The sequence below is a fragment of the Mesoplodon bidens genome (genome assembly GCF_964165515.1).
Source record: "Mesoplodon bidens genome assembly, chromosome: 8".
In the NCBI taxonomy this organism is placed as follows: Eukaryota; Metazoa; Chordata; class Mammalia; order Artiodactyla; family Ziphiidae; genus Mesoplodon; species Mesoplodon bidens.
In genome coordinates, this window is record NC_138165.1 from 69,915,105 (window position 1) to 69,939,700 (window position 24,596).

General features: G+C 36.1%; 1 protein-coding gene across 2 annotated transcripts in view; it reads right to left on the reverse strand.

The window, feature by feature from the left end:
- STAT4 (signal transducer and activator of transcription 4) overlaps positions 1-24,596 on the reverse strand; it is a gene marked incomplete at its 5' end in the record, with an annotated part of 91,995 nt that overhangs the window by 23,319 nt on the left and 44,080 nt on the right. For both annotated transcript variants that reach the window (XM_081242365.1, XM_081242364.1), the window contains 11 exons: positions 403-447; positions 2,235-2,328; positions 2,415-2,432; positions 2,735-2,794; positions 5,613-5,705; positions 6,506-6,664; positions 8,521-8,672; positions 10,177-10,262; positions 13,068-13,146; positions 14,071-14,163; positions 17,231-17,329. In XM_081242365.1, the coding sequence (XP_081098491.1) occupies positions 403-447; positions 2,235-2,328; positions 2,415-2,432; positions 2,735-2,794; positions 5,613-5,705; positions 6,506-6,664; positions 8,521-8,672; positions 10,177-10,262; positions 13,068-13,146; positions 14,071-14,163; positions 17,231-17,329 (978 nt within the window). The remainder of the gene's footprint in view (positions 1-402; positions 448-2,234; positions 2,329-2,414; positions 2,433-2,734; positions 2,795-5,612; positions 5,706-6,505; positions 6,665-8,520; positions 8,673-10,176; positions 10,263-13,067; positions 13,147-14,070; positions 14,164-17,230; positions 17,330-24,596) is intronic.

Sequence of the window (24,596 nt, forward strand, 5' to 3'; positions counted from 1 at the left end):
TATGCATTTTCTATTTTAATAACAAAATTTCTTTTTTTTTTTGCGGTATGCGGGCCTCGCACTGTTGTGCCCTCTCCCGTTGTGGAGCACAGGCTCCGGACGCGCAGGCTCAGCGGCCATGGCTCACGGGCCCAGCCGCTCTGCGGCATGTGGGATCTTCCCGGACCGGGGCACGAACCCGTGTCCCCTGCATCGGCAGGCAGACTCTCAACCACTGCACCACCAGGGAAGCCCACAAAATTTCTTATACTGTCTGCAATTTATCGAGCTTTACATGTATAACTAGAGAAACATGAATTTGACTTTATATAAAAATATAAAGGGCAGTTTAAGAGCTTTGCAAAAATAAGACATTATAGGATTATTTCCTAGAAAGATTCTTTTGGAGAAAATATTTCCTACCTCATTTCCTTTGTTTCCAGCACTAGACTTCAATTCCTTTGGTTGCTTTGTAAAAGAAAACAACAGTATTTAGATGGAGAAGCATTATCAGCTAAATATCAAGTTGGGGTTTTCTTGGCCCATAATTTTGACTTCTAGAACAGTAACCGAGATGTTTTCTAACTCAATGAAACCTGATGTGACATAGCTGCCCGGATTCAATAGAAAGGAGCTTCCTGTTTCATCTCAAGGTATGCCACTTTAGGAACTTTTGCTGAGATAAGGGAGCAAGCTGGCATAAGACTGTATTTTTCAGTCACATTTTGGAAAGAGGAAATCATGCTGGGATGTTTTAGAATAATCTATTCAGTACTCCTTTGTACCTGACAAGTATCATCTGAGCTCAGCCGTGATGATTCTCAAAGCCTATGAAATCAAGTCTAACACACAGGCCTGGGGAAATAGACAATGGGGCAGCGTGCCACATGGCGCAGTGAAGTACTAAATGCCATGAGAGCAGCAGATACAGAAATGTTCATGACATAGATTACTTAATGGGAAAAATAGGACAGAAAACAAATTAGTGTGTGCAATCTGATCCCACTTAACAAAAAGAATATATATATATATATGAATGAAAATGTAAAAATAAGTATGTTATGTCAAGGTGTTGGGATCATAGGTGGTTTTTAATTTTTTCTCTGATTTTCTATATTTACTTTTGTATTAAAAAGTGATTAAAGTATTATGTAAATGATAATATACGTGAAAATGTTTAGCAACTAGAAAAGCACCATGAAAACTAAGGTTTTGTTATTTTATATATTATCTCTGCTGGAATAGAGACCCACCACTTTTTGGTTTGTTCTTTGTCCTTCCTTTTCCAAGTGACTCTTTTGGGAGACAGAAGGGCCTCTTACAGCTTCACTTATTAGCAAACATTGGCCATTATTGAAAGTTCCTTGAAAATAGGAATTGAACTTAAGCGAAAAGAGTTCTAGTTATAAGGATGTATATGTCATCACTCCTCATTACATTTTATTGGTTTAGCAGTGTCATATAGAGGGATTCAGTTACAAAGAAATGCACTCTTCAATACTGAAGACCAAATAAAAACAAAATGAAAACCAGCATAAATTTATGTATGCAAATATCTTTCTGTTACCATAAATTTTATCTTTAAGGAAGTAGACTTTTAGAGACTGCTTCAGTGGTGCCCCAACATTCAGGTGAGGTACCTCCCAAATGCTGATAAACCAGATGAGCAACATGTTTTTGGCAAGACAAGCAGGGTCTTTGGGAATCTAAGAACTATGCAAAGAATTAGAAAGAAAGCAGGAAGAGAACTCTAGGTTAAGAGGAAGTGGTAAAAGCAAGAAGTAACAGGATGAGGCTGGGTCAGAAGCTTTCTAGAAATGCCAAGGTAAACTGTGCAACTCACACCCAGAAACATCACATTTCCCCAAGCTAATCCTCCTCAAATGAAAGAGACTTTAGCCAGACATGTCATTATTGGTATCATTTGGGAGATTTAAAAAATGAAACCAGGAATGCCTATCGACTGTAAGACAGATTATCTCTGTCATTATTACCAAAATATTTTAACTAATTAAGACATATATTTAGGCACAACATCACCGTTGTTAAGAACTCACACCTTCAGAGTTAAGGTTCAGAGTTCTTTTTACCATTTAAAATTCTTCAATGATGGCATGTTTTATTTCTCAGTATGGCCCTTAATTCGCATAAGAAACACTAAAGAACAAAACACATTAAATTATAAGGCCTATTAGCTTAAATGTGTCTAATTTGGAGGAGAAAAAAAGCTTGTGTAATTTTACTGCCAAACTCACCAAATGCCGAAATTCTACAGAGAGACTCCCACTGGAAGATTCTTCAATGGACATGGCTTTGACGTGAGTTCCACAAAGCACAAATCTTCGATTGCTAGAGAGAAAATCTTGGCTATTTACGTGGTCTCAGGTAAAATATATTTATGAGAACAGCCGAAAATTCTAAAGTAAATGTCTTACCTTAGAGTTGAAACATTCCTGTAAAACCAAGAAGATTCTTTAAAATGATTTATTTAATAGATCTAATAATATTTTTTCTATGACACTTTAGGGGATAGTATATAAAATTTCATTTCAAGTCTTTATAGTAAAAATTTTAAAGTAAGTCTTCCTTGGAGTTCTGTTAAATGTTTGAACTTCAAAGTCAAATATTTGAAGTACATTGATATGTAACGTTAGAGAAGTAAATTTAAAAGTTTAAAATTATTCTATAAAATAAGGACAGCTCTTTTTTAAAAAGTCTTACATTTTCATGTTTCAAAATGAAATTAGAAACTTACTTGTCAATTGATGCTTTCACCTTTACCTGATAGTTTAGTTCTGGTAATTTTATTAGTAGTCTGGAAAGACACATAAATAAAGAATTAAAGATAAAAATTTTAATGGCTAAAAGCCTTTTTATATTTAAAAATTTAAATATATTTACAGCAAACACATATAAATCAAACTCACATTATTTCCAGTCATACGTTAGTGTGTTTTTCAAATGTCCAATTCCTCTTTACTTTGCCATGTTACTCATATTGACATCAGCCACTTATTATAACACATACTTGGAAAGTGTTTCCATATTGCTTCAGTTGATGTGTGTTGGATAACACATTGGCTAGGTCAGAAAAATAGCTATATATTTTGGCTAAAGCCCAAATTTGGGTTAAATGTATAAATAAAAAAAATTTTTGCAAGCCTATTAATGTGGCTCCATTTTATTCTCATATTATAAAAAAATTGTAAGCTTAGTAAGACCAAATGTTTTGATAACTGTTTTATGGTAAAATACTGATAAAGACTAGGACTCTAGTAGAATAAGGAAAATTCCACTTCAAATGCATTTGCAGTCTTTAAAGACACTATATGTAAGTAACAGCAAAAACGTTCATAACTAAAAAAGACCTAACTTCAAACAAACAAATGATCAAAGGTCAGAATAACAATTCCTTTAATTCCTTCTTGTGTCAGCCCTCCTTCACTCCTTAGCTTTTCCCAACTCTTCCGAGCTGTACCCTATGACACACCCTCTCTGCAGGTTCAGTTCAGCTTCAGAGACCTTCATTCAGCCACTCACTCACTCATTCACTTATGCACTCATCCCAAACCTTGTTCATTCACTCAGCATGTACTGAACTCCTCATATAGACCCTGTACAGCCCCAGGCACTGGGAAACTGGCATAGTGAAGTCGAGGGAAGGAGCAGAGTAGACATGGCTATACATCAAAGGAAGAAGTCTAGCCAAAGAGCTGGAATATAGAGAATGGTAATAAGCAACTGAATGGCATTAGAGAAATACAATCATAGACAACAGACAGCCCAAACGAAACAAAAATAATGTAGCAGAGGTTCCTTAAAAATCCTGCCAGGATTGGTTTCAGGGCTTGGGATATAATAAGTGTACAGTTGTTGGCAGTGAGGGGTGAGGAGGTCATATGAAGTAAGACAAGATGTTTTTCCCCTCTGCATTCCTCTCTATCCTATTTCAGGAAGGATCTCATTCACTGTAGGATGCTGACGACAAAAGGGAGTCCCATGTCACCCCCTTCCTTTGAAACAGGAGGATGGAATGCTATGGTAGAGAGGGGTTTTAGGCAAAATCTTGAATACTAAGTAAAGGATCATCTATCAAGACAGTGGAGGACAGCGTACAGAGAAGAAGGATGGGGACCGAACAGTTAGATGGAAGAGGAAGGCAGAACACCTAAGCCAGGGACTAATGGTCTGTGCCTCTGGCAATCAGTTCAAACACCACGCCATTCAGGGACCTCTTCCTCTCAGAACTCTTTGCCGAGCAGTCCCTACTCATCTTCCCCTTTGTCCCACAGAGCATCTTAGACTGAACATATCATCTATGGGGGTGTCTCAAGGAAAAGTAGCAATATATACCGCCACCCTTCTATCCTATTTCCTTTTAGTGTTACAATTTTCTGGGCTATATAGAGATGTGGGGATGAGGAAGGAACACCTTCTGAAAATCATAAAATTTTAAAAAGGAACCTGGTCCCTGCCTTTTTTGTTTGTTTGTTTCTTAAAGTCTTGGTGCAAATTCACACAAAGGAAATGATTAAGAATTTCAAGAAGGGTTTCTGAAATGCAAACGAAAGACAAATGCCTTCCTTTTAAAAATGAAGTTCCTAGGTGATAGATGTCAACTAAACTTATTGTAGTATTCATTTTGCAACTTATGTATGTCAAGTCATTATGCTTAAACTTATACAGTGTTGTATGTCAATTATATCTCAATAAAATGAAACTAAACTAAACTTAAAATGGAGTTCCAATAGTGATCTGTGATCAGGGATGCTATCACGGGATCCTAAATCACCATCTATCATGGCATCACCACCTCTAGTACTAGTCTGGAATTTCAGCTTTCCAGAGGTGACCTAGTGATTAGAAATGTAAAGCTTTGGGACTCAAGAGATTGAGGCATGATGAAAATCTTTGAAAGTTTGAAGTCAAACTCATTATTTTAAGAGTGTCATTAGGGAAAGCTGTATGCTTTAGTTTGCTCATGCAAATGAAAAGGATCAGATACATAGATAAAGCGGCAACAACATAATCATTTCTCTTTAAATCAGGTACATAATAAGGATGTACTGAAAATCGTGGTGTTGAGATTTTTCATGGACCATCCAATAAGCTAGTTGCTGGGTGATCACAGGTGAAGAATGTTCCACTATAGTTCCTGGATAGGATATTCAAACCCTTCCATAACCTGTCTCCAACCTATCTACTCAATTCTCTCTCTCCCTGCTCCCCATGCTTACAAAACAGACCCAGGAAGTCATTATTTCTATAGTCTCACTCTCCCACGCCCCTGCTCTTCCCTCAGGGCCCTTCCTCAGTGACCACAAGGCATTCTCCAGGCTCCCCAGTTTTCTCTCAAGTCAGCCTTTTGAGCAATTAATCCCATGTTGTCCGATATTGTGATTTCATACTTTCATGCTAATAACTCTCATGTCCTCATCTTCATTGTTCTACTCTTTACAAGCAGGGCTCTCACCTTAACATTTCTGTGGGTATTTACCATAGCTGAGTGCTGGGTATGCAGGAGGTGCTCAGTAAAGAATAGTTGAATGAAAGGCACAATGAGAGAAACTAGCCTTAATCACACAGTGGCTATGGCATCATAAATACGAAATGATAGAATACATTCTGCCTACCTTAGCTTTACAGTAAACTGAATGAGAGTTTTAAGTACCATCGGCCTCTGAGGGTGGGTTGGCATGCATGGCTGTCGTTCAACCACAAATGAGCTGGGTTCAAAGGAAATAAAGCACGTCATTTGAAAACACTGGAAACATTGACAGGCTGAAAACCACAGAGTAACAGGATGCTGTCCTCTTATAAAATCCAAATTTTCTACAATTAGAAGGCATTCAAACCCTTGTTAAGCTCAAATCTTTCCAAGACTTCTCATAAATAAATACCAGAAGATGGGAAATACCTAAAGACTGTCCCAAAGTAACAACAGTAAATAATTCTTGTTATAATTGGGTAAAGAATAAAAGCCCCAGTCTATTTTTATCATACTAAACATCAAGTAGAAAGTTAATTTCATGCCATTTTTGAGCTAGACATTAGGATTTCTGGTACATACTAGTATTTTTTTTTTCCTTTAGATGAGCTTATAAACATAAACATGTTCTCCACCCTTCATTTCTTGGATATGTACTTGAGAAGAAATCCTTGAAATCTTCTTTTCTAAAAGATGAAAAATGAACTTTGGGTGGGTGATGTGGTGGCTCATGAAAAACCGAGTTAGGTGGTGGGAGAAGTGTTGATGAATAAACAGTGAAGAGTAGAAATGTTTCTGGAACTGTCTGGAGCTTTATTCACTGCACCCTGAGGCTCACTGTTTAACACTTCCCCCCACTCCTTCACCTGAACACCAAAACCCCAGCCAGGGTGTCCTCCCAACTCCATGGGACTGAGACTCCCAGGAGGCATTTAAATGGATAACATTTGACTTACTCTTTTTTTTTTTTTTAAATTGAAGTATAGTTGATGTACAATGTTGTTTTAGTCTCAGGTGTATAGCAAGGTGTTGACTTACTTCTTAAAAAGGGTGCAGATCAAGAAGGTGACTCTTTCCAGCAGATGTGCTCTTTGCAGTGGGATGGGATCCCCTTCATAGGTCATTTTGGTAGACTGCTCCTCTAATTTCTCCAACTGCCTTCTGAGTTGGAACAGACTTTCTGCCAACAGTGTAAAGCTATCGAACAGCAAATGAAAAACGCAGTTTTCCACTTAACAATCCACCATTTTTTTTTTTTTTTTTTTTTTTTTTTTTTGCGGTACGCGGGCCTCTCACTGTTGTGGCTTCTCCCCTTGCGGAGCACAGGCTCCAGACGCGCAGGCCCAGCGGCCATGGCTCACGGGCCCAGCTGCTCTGCGGCATGTGGGATCTTTGCGGACCGGGGCACGAACCCGTGTGCCCCACATCAGCAGGCGGACTCTCAACCACTGCGCCACCAGAGAAGCCCACAATCCACCATTTTAACTATTAACCATATTTAGCAAATATTACTAAATAATTATTAAATTAATTAAATTAGTCACTTAATTCCATTAAAGGTTAGTGACAGTTTTTATTTTAATGTTTATTTTCCTAACCCAGCTTTTTGCTAAAATGCATGATAGATGTTAACTGTTTTCAATGTTTTAAAATTTTTACCTTCAGTTATAGACAAGAAATCACTTAGGAAATTTTATCAACGTCTGGAACCAAATCCCTTTTAATTATCCTTTTTGAAAAGTCTGTTAAACACATATATTTTAAAAATATTACACTCACTAAAGGGCAAAGAGAGCAAATTTAAAACTTTAAAAATACATGTTATGAAGAATGTTATGTGTAAGAATACTGAAGGAAAAACCAGTATGACCCCCCATATATATTTTTTACAGGTCCTAAGTATTAGCCAAAAAATTATCAGTGGATCTTCCTGGAGAAAGGTATCTGCTTAGAGTTTTACCTTGGATCTTACCTTAGAAACAGAGGTGGCAGCTTGGGCTGGAAGTCTGGGAAAGAGGGAGATTGAAAGGCACACAGAAGGGGCCTCCAACTAAGAGGAGGCAGAAGTCTCATGAGACTTGCTAAGTCCATGTGCCCTGACAGCAGCTCTTTCTACTGAAAGTTTATTCCCCACATAACATTGTAGAAAGAACTGTGAACCGCCTACTGAATTTGGTATGAGCACCATTATCTGCTATGCTCCCTTTGTTGTTTATCTTGTATTCACAACAACAGAGTACAGTGAGGTTAGAGAAGCAAAGTATCTCCCCAAGGAAAATCAATAAATTTTAAAAAGAGCCCAGTTACTTTTCCTGAGAAGTAGGCCTGGCAGTGCAGACATTTTAGTGTAAGTGTGCCCAGTTACTGTGCTTTTTCATTGTATTGTATTGTACCCTTGGAAAGCAATATTAGATTTCAACTGAAAATTTTCCTTCTTTTTCATTATATTTTCTAATTGTTCTTTCACTCATATAGTTTTCTTTTACATTGATGAAGGGGAAAACCAAAAAACATTTTTTTAATACAAAGGATAATATCTGTACATAATTGCATGTATGCATGTGTACACAGGCAGGGGATGCCATGTTGTATTAGCCATTTGAGATTTTTTCATTTAAATACAAAAATAAATCACTTTGTTGAAAACACAAAACTAATGTTTAACTCTGACACCTTAAGATACACATTTTAAAAATGAGATATAGTGTTTGAAGCCAGTGCTTCTCATGCCCTTCAAGAAAGTGTACTTATTGCTGATTTGAAAAAGTTCATTTGAGTCTTTTAAGATTGATATATTAGATAAGAAAATAAGCAATTCTTACGCATTCTATAGATTTCTATAGATGCTTTATTTTTCTCCCCAAAGGAATGGAAATTAAGAACACTCAGACAATGACATCCATTTGTTTTCAACGGTAGAGTTCCAGCTGCTAATAAGCCATCAATAAGCTGAATGAATTGACATTTGGGTCTAAGCCTGTATTCTCTGGCTAAGCGACACTGTTGTGTACTTCCTGTGGTTTTCACTAGAAACTGAATTCAGTTCATTTTACCAGTTTTGGAGCTGGTCGAGCCCATTGTGGAGTGGACCTCCGATGCAGGCGACTTGCTGCCGCCTCTTCCAGTCTTGCAGCTCCTCCACCAGGGTGCTGTTCATTAACAAGTCCGTCTCATTCACTATTTGTGTCATCTTACTGAGGGCTTCCTGAAGCAAAAGTGACTACTGAGAAGATTCTTATGACACACAACCAAAGCTACTCATAATTTAATCTATAAAATAATTTGTCTGACCTGGGAGATAAAGCCTTGGTTAAAATTTTGCCCAAATATTTTACCAAATACTACCTTCTATCTGCCATAGCACTGCCTTTTCAAATAATTAAATTATTGCAATTCAATAATGTCATGAAGAAAGAAGCATGACCACAGTTAACATTCTCATAATAGCACATAATACTCTCATAATATCATTTACTATAAGTAGGTTGAATTTGTAACTCCTATGACAATATTGAATCCCGTAGTCATAAAAGCCATATATCTGCTTCTTAAAAAGCCATTTATAAATTGAATTTATATTCTTATAAATATGCTTATGCATTTATTTTTAAATGTACTGACTAGAATTTAAGCCTTTCTGTGTTAGTTTTTAGTACCACTTTATCTGGGTTTGGGGAAGCATAGCGGGAAAATATAACTTTCAAAGGCCCAGGGATTAGAAGATGCAAATTTCTACCCTGGCTTTGCCACAGCTATGTGAATTTGGACAAGCCATTTAACTTTGTTGGGACTTGATCTTCTCATCTATACAGTCAGGTGAATGGACTGAATTATTTCTAAGATTCCCCCCCTCCTTAAAATCTTATTTAAAGTAGAATAAGATGGCATGCATAAAATGTATAGCATAGATTTATTATGCATAAAAGCATTAAGTTTATCTTGGGTTAAATATTTACATGTTTAAAATCTGATATATAACTGTTTAAGTTTATAATTAATTTAGGGTGAAAATAAATTTTACATTTATTTGTGCTTACACAAATTCCTGCACAAAAAGATGAAGCCAAACTTTTAGAAATAAACTATTGATTTCAGTGACTGGTTAAATTTCAATTGCGTCTATTTTCAAGGAGAGGTAGAATTGAGAGACATTTCTCCTCTTTTAAAATAGTTTATTGAGCCAGAAAATTTGCTTCCTCTCCTTGGGAAGAGGCTAGATTGAACATGTTCAGGTCTCAATGGACTCTCCTGAAATCTACAAAATTGTTTAGCACAATGTCATTTTTCAGAATAGAAACTGGGACACTTATTTCTGCAACAAAGTTTTAGTAGTCGTCAAGTAATATTTTAATTATACATGTGCAATAGAACCCATCCCATCATATTAAGTATAGCAACTAAAACAGTCATGTCTGAAATAGTGGCAAATAAAAACTGGGTAAAATGTTCACCTTGAAATTAATGGTAGCTACAGTACATGTACCACATAGCAGGATAAATAGATTCTAGAAGGGTTCTGCTTTGTAAACTTAGGTGAAGCAGCATGGCAGACAGGATGATACTCCTCCTAGAAACACTGCCTTTTATTCATTCAGTGTAAATGGAACTGATAAAATCAAAGAGCTTAATTTCAGAGCTTAATCCAGTAGGACTAGATGTAGCAAAAGGAGAAAAATAGGCAGAAGGCCAAATTAAAGTTCTTCACTAGCCTTTCTTTTGAAGTCCAGGCTGTTCAGCATTTCCTGCAGAGTCAAAACTTCCTGATTCATTAGGGTGCTGTTCTTGTCACCCTGATCTGTGAAGGAAAAGAGATCAGACTTAGGGTCCTCTCCAGGGCGAAGCTCTCTGTCCTGGAAGCCAAAGCCAGCTGTAACCTGCCATCCTAAGATCCCATGATGCAAGGGCCTAAATGGAGCCATTAGTGATGAGCTTAGAAGTAAATCCCTGGCTGCCAGGAAGCATGACATGCAAGCATGCCAGAGACGAGCTCTCTATCTTACAGACCTTGAGAAAACACCATTCTTCACACAATGCTCCTTTTGGGGGCAGGGAGAGAGGGGATATAAATGTTTTTATAACGGATTCTTTTTTCTTTTCTTTTTTTTTTTTTTTTGCGGTACGTGGGCCTCTCACTGCTGTGGCCTCTCCCGTTGCGGAGCACAGGCTCCGGACGCGCAGGCTCAGCGGCCATGGCTCACGGGCCCAGCCACTCCACGGCATGTGGGATCTTCCCGGACCGGGGCACGAACCTGTGTACCCTGCATTGGCAGGTGGACTCTCAACCACTGCGCCACCAGGGAAGCCCCTATAACGGATTCTTTATTAGATCATCTCTACATTAATAACGACCTTGGTTGGTTGGGATGTGTAAGAAAGAAAAGGGGCCCTTCTTTGTGCCTATGATTAAATCGTATTTGACCTCTCCCGATGCCTTTACTCAATCTCCTGGAAGAGTTGCCGTTTTATAGTACATAGTCTCATTAACTAATAAAGACTAAATCCTTTGCTTTCTCTTTTTCTTTGCAAAACAGGCTAGCCTCACAGTAAAACCAGAAGAAGTGGGAAGGAGTTGCAAATTAAGAAAAATCTCTGACTGAACAAAACCCAAAATGATTTATCCTCTTAAATGACAGATGTACAATAAACATAATTTGAACTTTAAACTTTATTGGTATATAGTAAGTGACTGCTTATATCAACTGCTCATCTCTATAATAAATGAAGTTTTGGAATGCTGATCTGAATTGTGTTAATGTGAAAAGAGGCCCCTGAACAACGCTGTGGCAAAGTCCTCAACAAAATAGCACTGATTTCCAAGAAGTCATTTCTGGTTGTATTAATTCACAAATTCATGAATTCCTAGATCCCATATGTAGCAAAATCCTGCTGATATGGCATTTTATCATTTCAAAACTTCATTAGCTAATACTTTCCAGTCTTCACCAGCAATGATATAACTTGTTTCCCATGTATCTTTCATTTCCCTTAAAACGTTTCTTTTCACTTATAATCAACAAAATATTTGTTGATTAAGTAATAATCATTTTTATTCTTCATAATGCTTATGAAGCACTGTAAGATACTAAAGTAAGTCTAATTGTAATATATTAAGTTCAAAATAATTTCACTGTTTTAATGTAAAACAGTATATTTCAATGTATATTCTATTTCATAAAATTCATAGTTCACATATGAAATTTAGGCTGAGGCTGCTTTCAATGAACTGTAATGCTTGATTAAATGTGCAGTTGCTCTAAACCTTTTAAGAATCATGGACCCCTTTGATAAGCTGATGAAACCTGTGTTTGTGTCATTTCTTGCAAAGGAAAAAACATGGTACATACAATTATGAACATATTTAATAACATTTCATGGGAGTCAAGACATCCTGAAGGTGCCAGAAGAACATGTCACATCTCACTTATGCCAGGAAAAACGAATATCCTCTCTTTTAAATCTTAGATGGAAAGTTAATAAAGAATTTGATCACAATCATCCATACTACTTCCTTCCAAATAAATTTTAAGCTAACATTTCAGTAGTTAAGGATGATTCTGTAAATCATCTGTACAAAGAATTTATATCTAATGTGTTTTTCAAAATTATTTTAGAATTACAAAAATGTTACGAAAATAGTACAGAGTTCCCATATTTCCTTCATCCAGCTTCTTCTAGTGTCTTAGATAAGCACAGTACAATGTTCAAAGCCAGAAGATTAACACTGGTACAATCCTATTAACTAATCTAGAACCAATGAGAATTTCTCCAATTGTCCCACTAATTGCAACACACTTTAAATGTTATTACTTGTAAATCTTAGATTTTATAAATTTTATCATTCTTTCCTTATATTTCTTAAAAAACATCTAATTGTAAACAACCTCAGTATTTAACCACAATGAAATAGTCAAATAAATTTCAGTGTCCTTACATTTTGGTATTTATACAGTTATTGAAATTATGTTTTGAAGATTTTTTTATATGAGGAAATACATAAAATAAAACTTTAGCTTAAAATGCTATACAAAAAACTTTGTACAAGATGATTTCAACTTTTCGTAAATAAATAGATATGTATGTATTTGAACGTGCAGGAAAAAGGCTGGAAGAAAAAATACTAACATTTTGACAGTGTTTATATCTAGATAGCAGAATTTTGTGTGGTTTTTAATTTTGTAATACTTTTTTCTACTTTCTAAATTTCCTACAGTGAGTCACATTTCTACTTTTAATTTTGAAAAATTGTAATGACAGACTCACCTAGAGATAATATTAGTAATTTTCTGATCATATTAGACAATTATTATTACTTTTCTTAGTTGTGATAATGATATTTTGATTCTACAGGAGAACGTTCTTACTTTTTGGAGATGCATCCTGAAACAGGGGTGATTTCTCATGAGCTTTATAATTTACTTTGAATCATGGGTAAAAAGATATATTTATATGGAGAGAAAAGGAGGAAGCAAAATAAATTAACTTCTCCTGCACACTCTCTTCAAAAAAAGGGATCAATTTATCAATTCTGCAGCAAAGACGAAACCCTAGTCACATTGCCTTTATGTCTCTATGTGGAATTATAGACAAAACAAAAACTTACCCATTGTCTGAATTGTTTTATACCTGTAGTCAAATTCATCCTGCAGATCTTCTAAATATTTGGTGTCTTGTTCTGTCATCTTTTTACAAAGAAAACATACTCTGTTGTCACAATTAAGCATGTCAATGCAACAACATCACCCATCATCAGTATTTCAAAATACACTGTTTGGTGCTTGCAATCCCCAGTAATATCCCAGACTAATTATACAGAATCTACATTTCTAAAGAGCTAATGCCCATGAACGTTGAATAGCGCTAGAAGAACCAGACTGAAGTTGCTCTTCCATTTTCTCTTCCTGAGTGTTTGCAGATTTCAGCATCTTGCCTCTCATTTCCCAGTTAATTCCAAATGATGCAACTAATATCTTTTTTATCTGAGAGTATGGATACATTTTTCATTTTAGCTCCATACAACTCTGTATTAATGTACCAACTATCTTTTTGCTTAAAATCTCCATTCTCAAATGATATAGTTTATGACAGTTGAGTCTAAATTTTTTCCTCTCTACCTCTTAGAAAAAAAAATCTGTGGCTCCTCTGTGTCTCCTGTTCATTTCTGTCTTTGAGATTTTTACTTTTACTCTTCTCCAAACCTGGTGATGTTTTTCTGCTCAGATATAATGGTGTCAAGATCTGAGCTAAAGGCTTTTCATATAGTATTATCTCACGTAGTCCTCACAACAATCCTGTCACAGTGGTTATCCTCACTTTTACAGATGAAGAAGCAGAGGTTTAGAGGTGTGAAGCAGCTTACTCGCCTAAGGTCGCATGGCTTCTCACTGATGGAGTCTGGTGCGGAAACCCTAATCTCCAGTAAATTGAAGTTAAAAGCTTCCCACAAAGAAATTTTTTCTAATATGAACATAGTGTGTGAGAGATATTTATCTTATAACAAATTACCCTATGATTTCTGTACACACTAACTTTGGGCACATAAGAGAAAGATGCATAGTATGGTGACAACAGCTAGACTTTCCTGGTGTCTGTAAGAGATCACTCACCTGCACACTATTTTTAATGGCAGCCACTTTGTGCTCCACATTCCTCTGTCTTTCTGAAACTGAAGAACTTTGTAAGGATTTCTCCAGAGGTCCCTGGAAAAACAATGTCTTGAAATTTCAATGATGTTGATAAAACAGGTTTATGAAGAATGTAGTATATGTAATATACTTTGAACTGAGGTATGGATGAGTATGATATGAAATACTCTACAGCCATTAAAAACCATGCTGTAGAAAAATATTTAATGACATACAAGTAGTGTTAAATCGTTAAGAAATAGAGCAAATTATAAGACACCATATGTTTGTGATCTCTGTTGCTTGTATATGTATGTATATATATTTATACTTATTTATTTATTTATAAAAATCTGGATATATGTATAGACATGTAAACTCAAGTACATGTGACCTGAAGAACACACATCCCAAAATATTATCATTTGCTATCTTTGAGCAGTAAAATTACAGATGATTTTATGGTTAAATTTTTTTCCCCCTAATTTTCTATAACAGACCCATATTGCTTTTGAAATTCTATAAAATGAATACATGTAATTTAAAAATTAATATAGTGAAACTACATTCAGTTGGACTTAAATTAAGAATTAGGGATGTTGAATCTGCCAGGATGAGATTTATTTTTACATTGGAACAAAAGGAGTTTGCTAAAGAATATGTAAAAATGTTAGGCTGGCTAAATAGAAAGGCTAACCAGCTACTCCAAGCCCCATTTCTTTTTTTTTTTTCATATTAAGTATGATTTTATAACTTTATTTTTCATTCTGTAACACATTGTAAACAGCTTTCTGTGTGATTAAATATATATGAAAATCATGATTTTTAACAGCTGTATTCATTATGTTTGAAGCTGTAAGGTCAGTGGAATGTTGTGAAATGTTTCTGTTGGCTGCACAGAAGGACAACATTGTTTCCTTCTTTTCAAAGAACTCTTTAACAGTCATGTGTTCATCTCAGGATCCTAAATTCCTTTTCCAAATTCTAAGAGTAGCTTTCTCTTTGATTTATTCTCATGTGTGACATTCTTTTTTTTTTTTTTTCTTGTGGTACGTGGGCCTCTCACTGTTGTGGCCTCTCCCGTTGCGGAGCACAGGCTCCGGACGCGCAGGCTCAGAGGGCATGGCTCACGGGCCCAGCCGCTCCGCGGCATGTGGGATCCTCCCGGACCGGGGCACAAACCCGTGTCCCCTGCATTGGCAGGCGGACTCTCAACCACTGCGCCACCAGGGAAGCCCTCTCATGTGTGACATTCTGCACATCCCTCCCACCACCTGAGTTCAGGTTTCCTGGTCTCCAGCTTCATCCTTCTCCTTCACCCTTTACCAAAATTCAAAGGCAAGTCTGGAGATGTCAAGGCTCTCCCATTTTGCTCACCACCAACTACAGTAAAGTCCAAACTCTGGTGCTAACCACTTCGGGCTCCAAATGTGATCTAGCTCCATTTAGGCTTTACTTTCCCTAGCTGGGGAGAAGCCTCTATGTCCCAGGCAGGTAAATGAAGAAGCAACCCTTTCTCTTCCCCCTTATTCTCCCCACTTCATCCCAAAGGAGAGGATGGTTTATAGCAGGGGTCCCAAAGCCAGGGCCACGGACCACTACCAGTCTGCGCCGTTAGGAACCGCAAGCCCCATTTCTTGGCCACTCTAATAATCTGGCATTGAGTACATTCCTTAGGTATAACGTTTATGTAGATATCTAGAGTTGAGAGTTAGAATGTCAGTAAACCCTTCACCTTACACTTGGATGGGGACGTATGGTTAGAAAGGATGATGACTTGACTAAGATCTATATCAAATCAGTGGCAGAACCTCAAGTGGAACCCAGGTCCTTGACTGTCAATCAAGTGTTTTTTCAACTATATCACATTCTTCAGATGGGTAAAGCCTTTGTAAAATTCACTCTCATTTTGGCCCCCATTATTTGTGTGTGTGTGTGTGTGTGTGTGTGTGTGTGTATCTCCATATATTTGTCTACTGGTTCAAAATTTACAAACTAGTGTTTCTTTTGTGGTAGTATATAGCACTAGCAGATTATTTGCGGAATGATTTTGATGAGCATCTATTCAAATAAATGTTTCTAATTTGGCTGATACCTGACATTTGAAGAGAACAACAACACACACACACACAGACAAAATGACTAGAGATAAGAGGGCTATGAAAAAGGACAGCTCAGAATATATATGCGAATATCATACATTAGTAACAGCATCTCAATGTTCACCCAAAAAGCACTGAATCAAACTATATTTACTTTAGAAACTCACTAACTTTAGATTTTAAATTAAATAAAGGTGATACCATTCTTCTTTATCATCTAAAAAATAAGAGTAAGTTGTTAAAGCTTCATACTTCTCTAAAAACAGCCATAACCTGACAGCAACTAAGTCTGAGTATTTTTAATAGTTGAAAAAAGATACTTTTCTTGGATCTTCAAAAATAAATACACTAGTGTGATTTACTATCTTAAGGAGTGTGACATGTGGAAAGTTGATTACTCATATGCTCTTTGCTTTTCAAAAGGATTAACTGAAAAAGTATTCCCAGGGACTTCATATTCCTCTATTTATCTTTGATGGGGGCTCTGAGTTCTTTCAGCATAGTGGGATAAAATATAATCTAAAATATTATTGGCAAGGCAAAGCACACTGAAACAATAAACAAGCAAATATTTATGGAGTTTCTGTAATACAAAATTCCTGATTGTGGAGTAGTTTGGACTTGTGGGGTAGGAAATTGGGAACTACTGAAGGGTTTGAGCAAGATCAATCCCTGAGGATAAACATGCTGAGAGAAACAGAGCCTAAATGGTAGTTAGGAATTCAGCCAGGAGGTGGTTACTCTATTCCTCAATTGATATAGTAAGACCATGGACCAGAGTGTAAGCAGTGGAAACAGAAAAGGATGTATAGATAGGATTCCAGAAACAAACTCTGGAAAGACTTGGTAGTTATCTCAGTAAGGAGGCAGAGAAAAGGAATTATTCAAAGATAATCCGAAGACCTTGATTCCAAGTGACTGGAAGGATGATGGGACCATTAACATAGGCAGAAGAAGATGGCTGGAAAGAAGACTAGAATTTCTGTTTCAGAAAAATTGAGTTCCAGGTGATGACAGATTACAATGGAAGAAAATATTACCTGAACAGGCATGTTGGCTGCAGCCAATATTCTCCTCTCTTCCCTTAAACAATTTGAAATAACCACAGACACATGCATCGGATTTCCATGAAATTTTCCCTGAAAAAAAGTGAACAAACACAACACAAAATCTTAAATATATACATCACTATTTGCAAATGAAAAATAATCTCCAAATAAATATGTGAAATTATTTGGGATTTGTTTCAAGAACCTATTCTATTATAAAGCCACAGAAACTAATATTGTGAATGTAGATGCCTACGCAGGATATTGCTCTGTCTCTAAAAGTTATTTTTAATAATTAAAAATAGTTCTTGAGCACCTCTGTAGGAAAGCCCCTGAAATCACACTCAGGAGGATCAGTTTACTTTGGGCTTAGGATAAGTTTTACAAAAGTTACTTCTTTGTAAATTATTATGAACTAGGGTGGTCCCAGCTGTTTATTTGTTAACTCTGTACTACATGGTGTGCCTAACGCATTTCTTTTGGTCCCTGTTTGGTGCTCTTCATGTCAATTAGCTCATAACTATATCGGTATGCTAGAGAGAAACTCTATCGCACACATTTTAGCAACAATATTTTTATGACATCTAAGTATATACATTTTTTATTACCGATGTTAATGGTTCAGATATTGTAAACTGGCAGCCTGTGGGTCTAATTCAGCCAAAAGGTATGTTGTATAAGTTGAAATATTGTAATCCCTTCAGGGGAACATGTACTACCCATAGTTTCCATAGTATCCACCACTGAGTGACCTAGGCACTCATTTACTTTACCTGCCAGGCACCTATAGGTTTTCTTGGTTTACAGGATTAATTTGAACAACACCATCATTTTAATCAGTAGTGTTAAACTTCTTTGTGACTAGACTCTTCCATGGCAGGATTAACAGGAAACACAATAAATGTAGACAAATGCCTTTATTTAGTTTCCCTCTGCCCTCCTGTCTGAAGGAGGTGTTAATTATCCATGAAATGGCCAAAAGGGCAATAGCAGAAAAGATAAAAGTGGAAAATTAATAATCAAAAGTAGATTATACAGACTAGTAAACCAAAGGGTCTTTCTTGGAAAGAAATGAGGTTATTGGTTGTAAACATTTTTAAGGCCTTGACCATTGCCACAATTTTATTAGATGATGCATTCTAATTAGCATTTCTAATTGTAAAACTAGGGTAAACACCAAGTATCTGGTTTCCTGCTTTTCCATATTCTATAGCTTTTAAAACATTTTTCCCCTTTAAATGAGAACACTCCAAAAGAAAAACACAAAAATGAATTGACAGAAACTCTTAAGGTAAAGAAATTAAAATTATCCTATTCATTAAGCAGGGATACCAAATTTCTGATTCCTGCATGCTGACAATTTCAGATTCTCCCTAGTTTGAATTTGTTCTTGTTTTTAAATTTTCCCATTGATTTGTTTTCCCATATTCCTTCCATTTAACTCACCAAGATAAGCTACGTTTGCTCATTTTGCCTTTATTTTTAAAATATTCCACTGATGAAAATAAAGGGTTTCTCCCAGGGCTAATTTGGAGACTGCTATTTATGTAACGTTGAACGCTTTTCCTATCCAAGATCAGGAGTTCCTCTAAGATCCCAAGAATCACCACTAATTGTTTTTGTTTTTCTCACTGTTACAGGAGTTCTTCATTGTTGATTATCCAGATACTATCTTTCAGCATTTCTCAGCTCCTTTGTCTATACTTTTTCATTTTTCTTTCCTGCTTGAACTTCTTCTACCTTCCCTTTCAGATTTGGTTTCCCCCGTGTCTTGTGAGGTTAGATTATTCATTTTTTCTCCTTTGTTAAGAGTAAAGAATCACTATTGTTTTTATCCAGGCTATTTTTTCACTTTCCTTTTGCATTTTTCCTAACTTAGCTCTCACTTAAATGTATGAGATGAAAACATCTTATGGAAAATTGACTGCTATAGATTCAAAAACCAAAGTAGCACCTTTTTTAATGATCAGGTTTTTAAAATTTATTTTTTATTGAAGTATAGTTGATTTACAATGTTGTGTTAGTTTCAGGTGTACAGCAAAGTGATTCAGCCATATACGTATAATTCTTTTCCATTATAGGTTATTACAAAATACTGAATATAGTTCCCTGTACTATACAGTAGGTCCTTGTTGTTTATCTATTTTATAGATAGTAGTGTGTATCTGTTAATCCCAGACTTCTAGTTTATCAACCCCCCTCCACTTTCCCTTTTGGTAACCATAAGTTTGTTTTCTATGTCTGTGAGTCTCAAATTAGCATTTAAAATTTTCGTATCAAAGATGTAGTTGTGTTCACCTTTCAGTAGTTACCATGTATATGGACCATGGACACCCCCCCAAAGAAAAAGCACAAACAGAAAAACAGAAACAAAAAAAACAAAAGAAAACCCACCCTTAAGTGTGTGTTGCTGGGAGGAAGGACGGAAGAGAAATTGCCCTTTTTCTAGCGTGTGTCTGTCTCTCTTAAGTGTAGGTACTGCAAATATCTTCTACTCTGTGGCTCTCTTTTCACTATCTCTTAGTGTCAATAAATAGAAGTTTTTAATTTTAGTGAAGTCAAATTTATTAACTCTTCTGTTTATGGTTAGTGCTTTTTATGACTTAAGGAATCTTTCCCTAATCTACAGCCATGGAGCTTTATTCATATATATATATATATATATATATATATATATATATATTAAGCCTTTACAATTTTGCCCTTAATTGCAATTCACTTGGAGCTTGTTAATAATGAGAGGTCCCTTTCACTTTTTTCTATATGAATATCAGTTCCAACAATATTTATTGAACATTCTGTTCTTTTACCACTGCTCTGCTGGGCCAACTGTCATAAATCAAGTGCCCATATATGGAGGTTTGCTTCTGACTCCATCCCACTTTATGGTTCTATCTGCTTTATCAACAGACTGTCTTAATTACTAGAGTTGTATAATAAGTTTTTTGACATCAAGTAGAATAGCTTTTCTTTGCATTTTTCACATAAATTTTGGAATCACCTTGTCAAGCTACAAGCACACATACACATACACACAAGTTGAGAATTTGAATGGCACTAAATCTTTAGATTCTTGGCATTTTTGTGTTCTAATCTATTTATTTAAGTCTTCTTTAATGTCTCTCTATTAAGCATTATAAGTTTCCACAGAGATCTTATACATTTTTTGTTAGGTTTATTTCTATGTAGCTGGTATTTTTCATAATGGATAGTATCTTTCTTTCCTAATTGTTTTCACTGGTATGTAGAAATATACTTGACTTTTATATATTGACTTTAAATCCAGCAACTTTGCTAAACTCTTAATAATTCTAATAATGTACTAGTAATATCTATTACCAAGTCTAAAAATTCATCTGTAGATTCTTTTGGATTTTCTGCAAATACAAATCATATCTTGTATGAGTATTGATAATATTTTTTCCCCTTTTCATTTATCTAATATCAGTCAGAACTTCACCTTCATACTATGATTTATTTAGAAATGTATTGGTTAATTTCCAAAGATAGGGATTTTCTATTATCCTTTTTATTGATTGTTATAGATTTTAAAATTCTGATCAGAATAGATGTTCTGAATGACTTCAGTCACTTAAAATTTATTAAAACTTGCTTTGTGGCCCAACATATGGATTGTTTGTAAATATTTCATGTGAGCTTGTAAAAAATGTGAATTCTGCAGTTGTTGGGTGCAAATGTCTTATACAAGTTTGTTAACCCAACTTTGTTAATTGTTTTGTTCAAATTTCTGCATGCTTGCTGATTTTTTTGCCTCATTAATTTTATCAAATATTGAAAGAGGCATGTTAAAATCTAGTTTGTGAATTTTTCTTCTTGTGGTTCTTTCATACACATTCAGACTTGTTATGTATTAGTGAGTCAAATCTTTCATTACTATGAACCGACCTTTATTGTTAAGAATGCTTTTTGCCTTGAAACAAAAATATAAACTATGACATAATGCTTATTCTCACTTAGAATTTTTATTTCATCCTATTGAAAGAATTCTTGATTTAATTAAACATATAGATATTTAATATCACATATTCACATCATACCTATATAAAAGGATAAATATACATGAAATAAATTGGTTATGTATTCATAAAACTTCTTTGCATATTTACAATTCAACTTTTCTGAATCTCTTTTCAAATTAGAGTCATTGGGCATTCGTGTTTTTTCCCATAAAATAATGTTCTCTGGGCCATCAAGAAAGTCAGTGATGCAGCATTTCTTTAAAATGTGCACCACTATTACCTACATTCTGTGAGTTTTGATGCTGGCGCGTCCTTGATCTTACCAGAAGTTTTCAACAGGAAATTTTCAGACAAGAACTAGAACTCACTCACATTCCTTCTGCAAATGGTCCTGAAATGATCTGATGACTGAGGCATTGAGGGGTTGTAGTGGCCTAGTCATGCCATCATGATTCACAATCATTATACTTTTACATGAAATTATTAGGCAACTGTTCAGATACATGTCCATAAAGTCACTGAGAACTAGACTATATAGCAGGCTCCTAGATGTCTGTTCCAGAAGATGTCTAACCAATCCTCTATCAGCTCAACCACCACCTGTACTCTTTTGGTTCATTCCTAATAACATCTTTGAAGAAGTTCTTATTTGTAGACATTGTTTACAGTTTAAATTAAATATGGTGGTACCTTCAGCAGTTGGCAGTTAGGCATAAGATTACAGTGATACACTGCTTTTCATAATCCAAACTCGTACTCTTGATCCTTTTAAAGATCCTTTTGGGGAACCTCTTACACTTTTGGTGGGAACATAAATTGGTATAGCCACTATGGATAACAGTATGGAGGTTACGGTTAGGGTTAGGGTTAAAAAACCCTAAAAAACCTTAAAAAACTAAAAATAGAGCTATCATACGACCCAGCAATCTCACTCCTAGGCATATATCTCGAGAAAACCATAATTTGAAAGGGTGCATGCACCCTAATGTTCACTGCAGCGCTATTTACAATAGCCAGGACATGGAAGCAACCTTAATGTCCATCAGTACAGGAATGGATAAAGAAGATGTGGCGCATATATACAATGGAATATTACTCAGCCATAAAAAGGAACAAAACAGTGGCACTGGCAGAGATGTGGATAGACCTAGAGACTGTCATACAGAGTGAGATAAGTCAGAAAGAGAAAAATAAGTATTGTATAATATTGCTTATATGTAGAATCTAGAAGAATGGTACAAATGACCTTATTTGCAAAGCAGAAATAGAGTCACAGATGTAGAGAACAAACTTATGATTACCAAGGGGGGAAGGGGAGGGTGGGATGAAGTAGGAGATTGGGATTGACATATATACACTACTATGTATAAAATAGATAACTAATGAGAACCTATTATAGCATCGGGAACTCTACTCAATGATCTGTGGTGACCTAAATGGGAAGGAAATCTAAAAAAGAAAGGATATATGTATACGTATAACAGATTTGCTTTGCTGTACAGCAGAAACTAACACAACATTGTAAAGCAACTATATTCCTATTTAAAAAAATAATAAAATTAAAAAAAATCCTTTTGCATTGACAGTGTAATTTTGTCTTGTCAGAGAAAACCACCCCCAATTCCCAGCATTACGTATTTGATTAAACACATATTTTAATTTTTCCTCAATGGCATCATGCTGGAAGTTAAGTGCATTCTGTTCAGAATCAGCAGGAAGTTTCTGATAAATGGATATTGTACATCTTAATGATAATCCTGTGCAATGCATGATTCATTTACTCCAGACTGCTATTGTGCTGAGATTTTATTCACCTATTGTGAGGAATTTGCCGATTTCTCTTGTCACTGTTGCTTTGTGTATGATAAGCAATCTTTTTGCATGAGTCTCAATAATAAAATATAATACAGCTTCTACTAGTGGACATCTTCCTTCCTTTGTTACATCCTGCAAAGCACTTTATTGTTGCTTTCTAAGAAAATATGGAATTTAGGACCATCCATCCAGTGACTATTAATTTGCTAAACAGATATCAAATTATGCCCTGCTGATTTGTTCCTGTCCCATTCTGCATACATGAAAACTATTTGTTTCAATCCTAAATCACAGTATTATACTGATGACACTTAAACAGCAATTAAATTCAATGTGTTGTACCAACTGTGCACATAATTCAACTGAAGTGACAACAACATGAATAGCTATGACCCAATTTTACATCACAGAAAATGGCAATGCCATTGTGATTGCTACCTGACAATAGCAATTAAGAGATGCTATTGAATATAAGATGCGTTTTGATTTCAGAGATGTTAAAATGCAGAAAAAAGGTGTCTTAGAATCAACAAATGTGCTATTTTATGATTTTTGCTGCTTTATGCTAAATTCCTTCAAGGAGTACCAGAGTCAGAGGTAAAGGAAGTGATAAGGCTGCTCAAAATAGCCTCCTCCATTCAGGTGGCACGAAATTTGAGATTTCACAACTAGACTTTCACTCTTTTGAGTTTCTTCCCCCAGGATCCCCTTTAGAATGCAAAGATATGAGGGAGAGTTAACACTACCTTTAATTAATTTCCTCTGCATTGTGAAGGATTTATCAGATGTGCTCTCTGGCTGCAGTGACCTGACACCTGCAGGTTGAGAGTAATGGGCCCCAGGGCAAATAAAAGAAGTTTCAGGAGAGCCTTGAGAGAGGAAGGCAACAGTAACCAAAGGGGATGTAGGATTCTGAAGAAACATGTAACCAACAACTGTCTGAGCCTAGATTTCTCTAGAAGTTAACCCTGAGACAAAGATTCCAGTGCAAGAAATATAAATGGGAGTTCATCCCAAAAAACACAGTTATGGGAGCGGGTAAGTGAGAGGAGGAAGAGAAGGCATCCAGTAAAGGATGTGTTATCCAGCCATTGGCTAAGATTGGCTGGGAACCCTGGGAATAGGGTAGAACATGTGCCTTAGAGTTATCTACCCAAGGCCTTTGGGAACTGGAGTATTTTTACATCAGTTTTTGTCGTTATTAGCCCTAAAGCAAAAAGACACAGATGCTGGCATTTTTAAGTCCACCTGATTGAACTAAAATGATAAGGTCCAAGGGGATATGGGCAGGGCAGTCCCTACCTCTGCTATTCCAGCTCTCCTCCTAACCTCAATTTGAGAAATTTTTCTTTTTTTTTTTTGTGGTACACGGGCCTCTCACTGTTGTGGCCTCTCCCGTTGCGGAGCACAGGCTCCGGACGCGCAGGCCCAGCGGCCATGGCTCATGGGCCCAGCCGCTCCGCGGCATGTGGGATCCTCCCGGACCGGGGCACGAACCCGTGTCCCCTGCATCAGCAGGCGGACTCTCAACCACTGCGCCACCAGGGAAGCCCGAGAAGTTC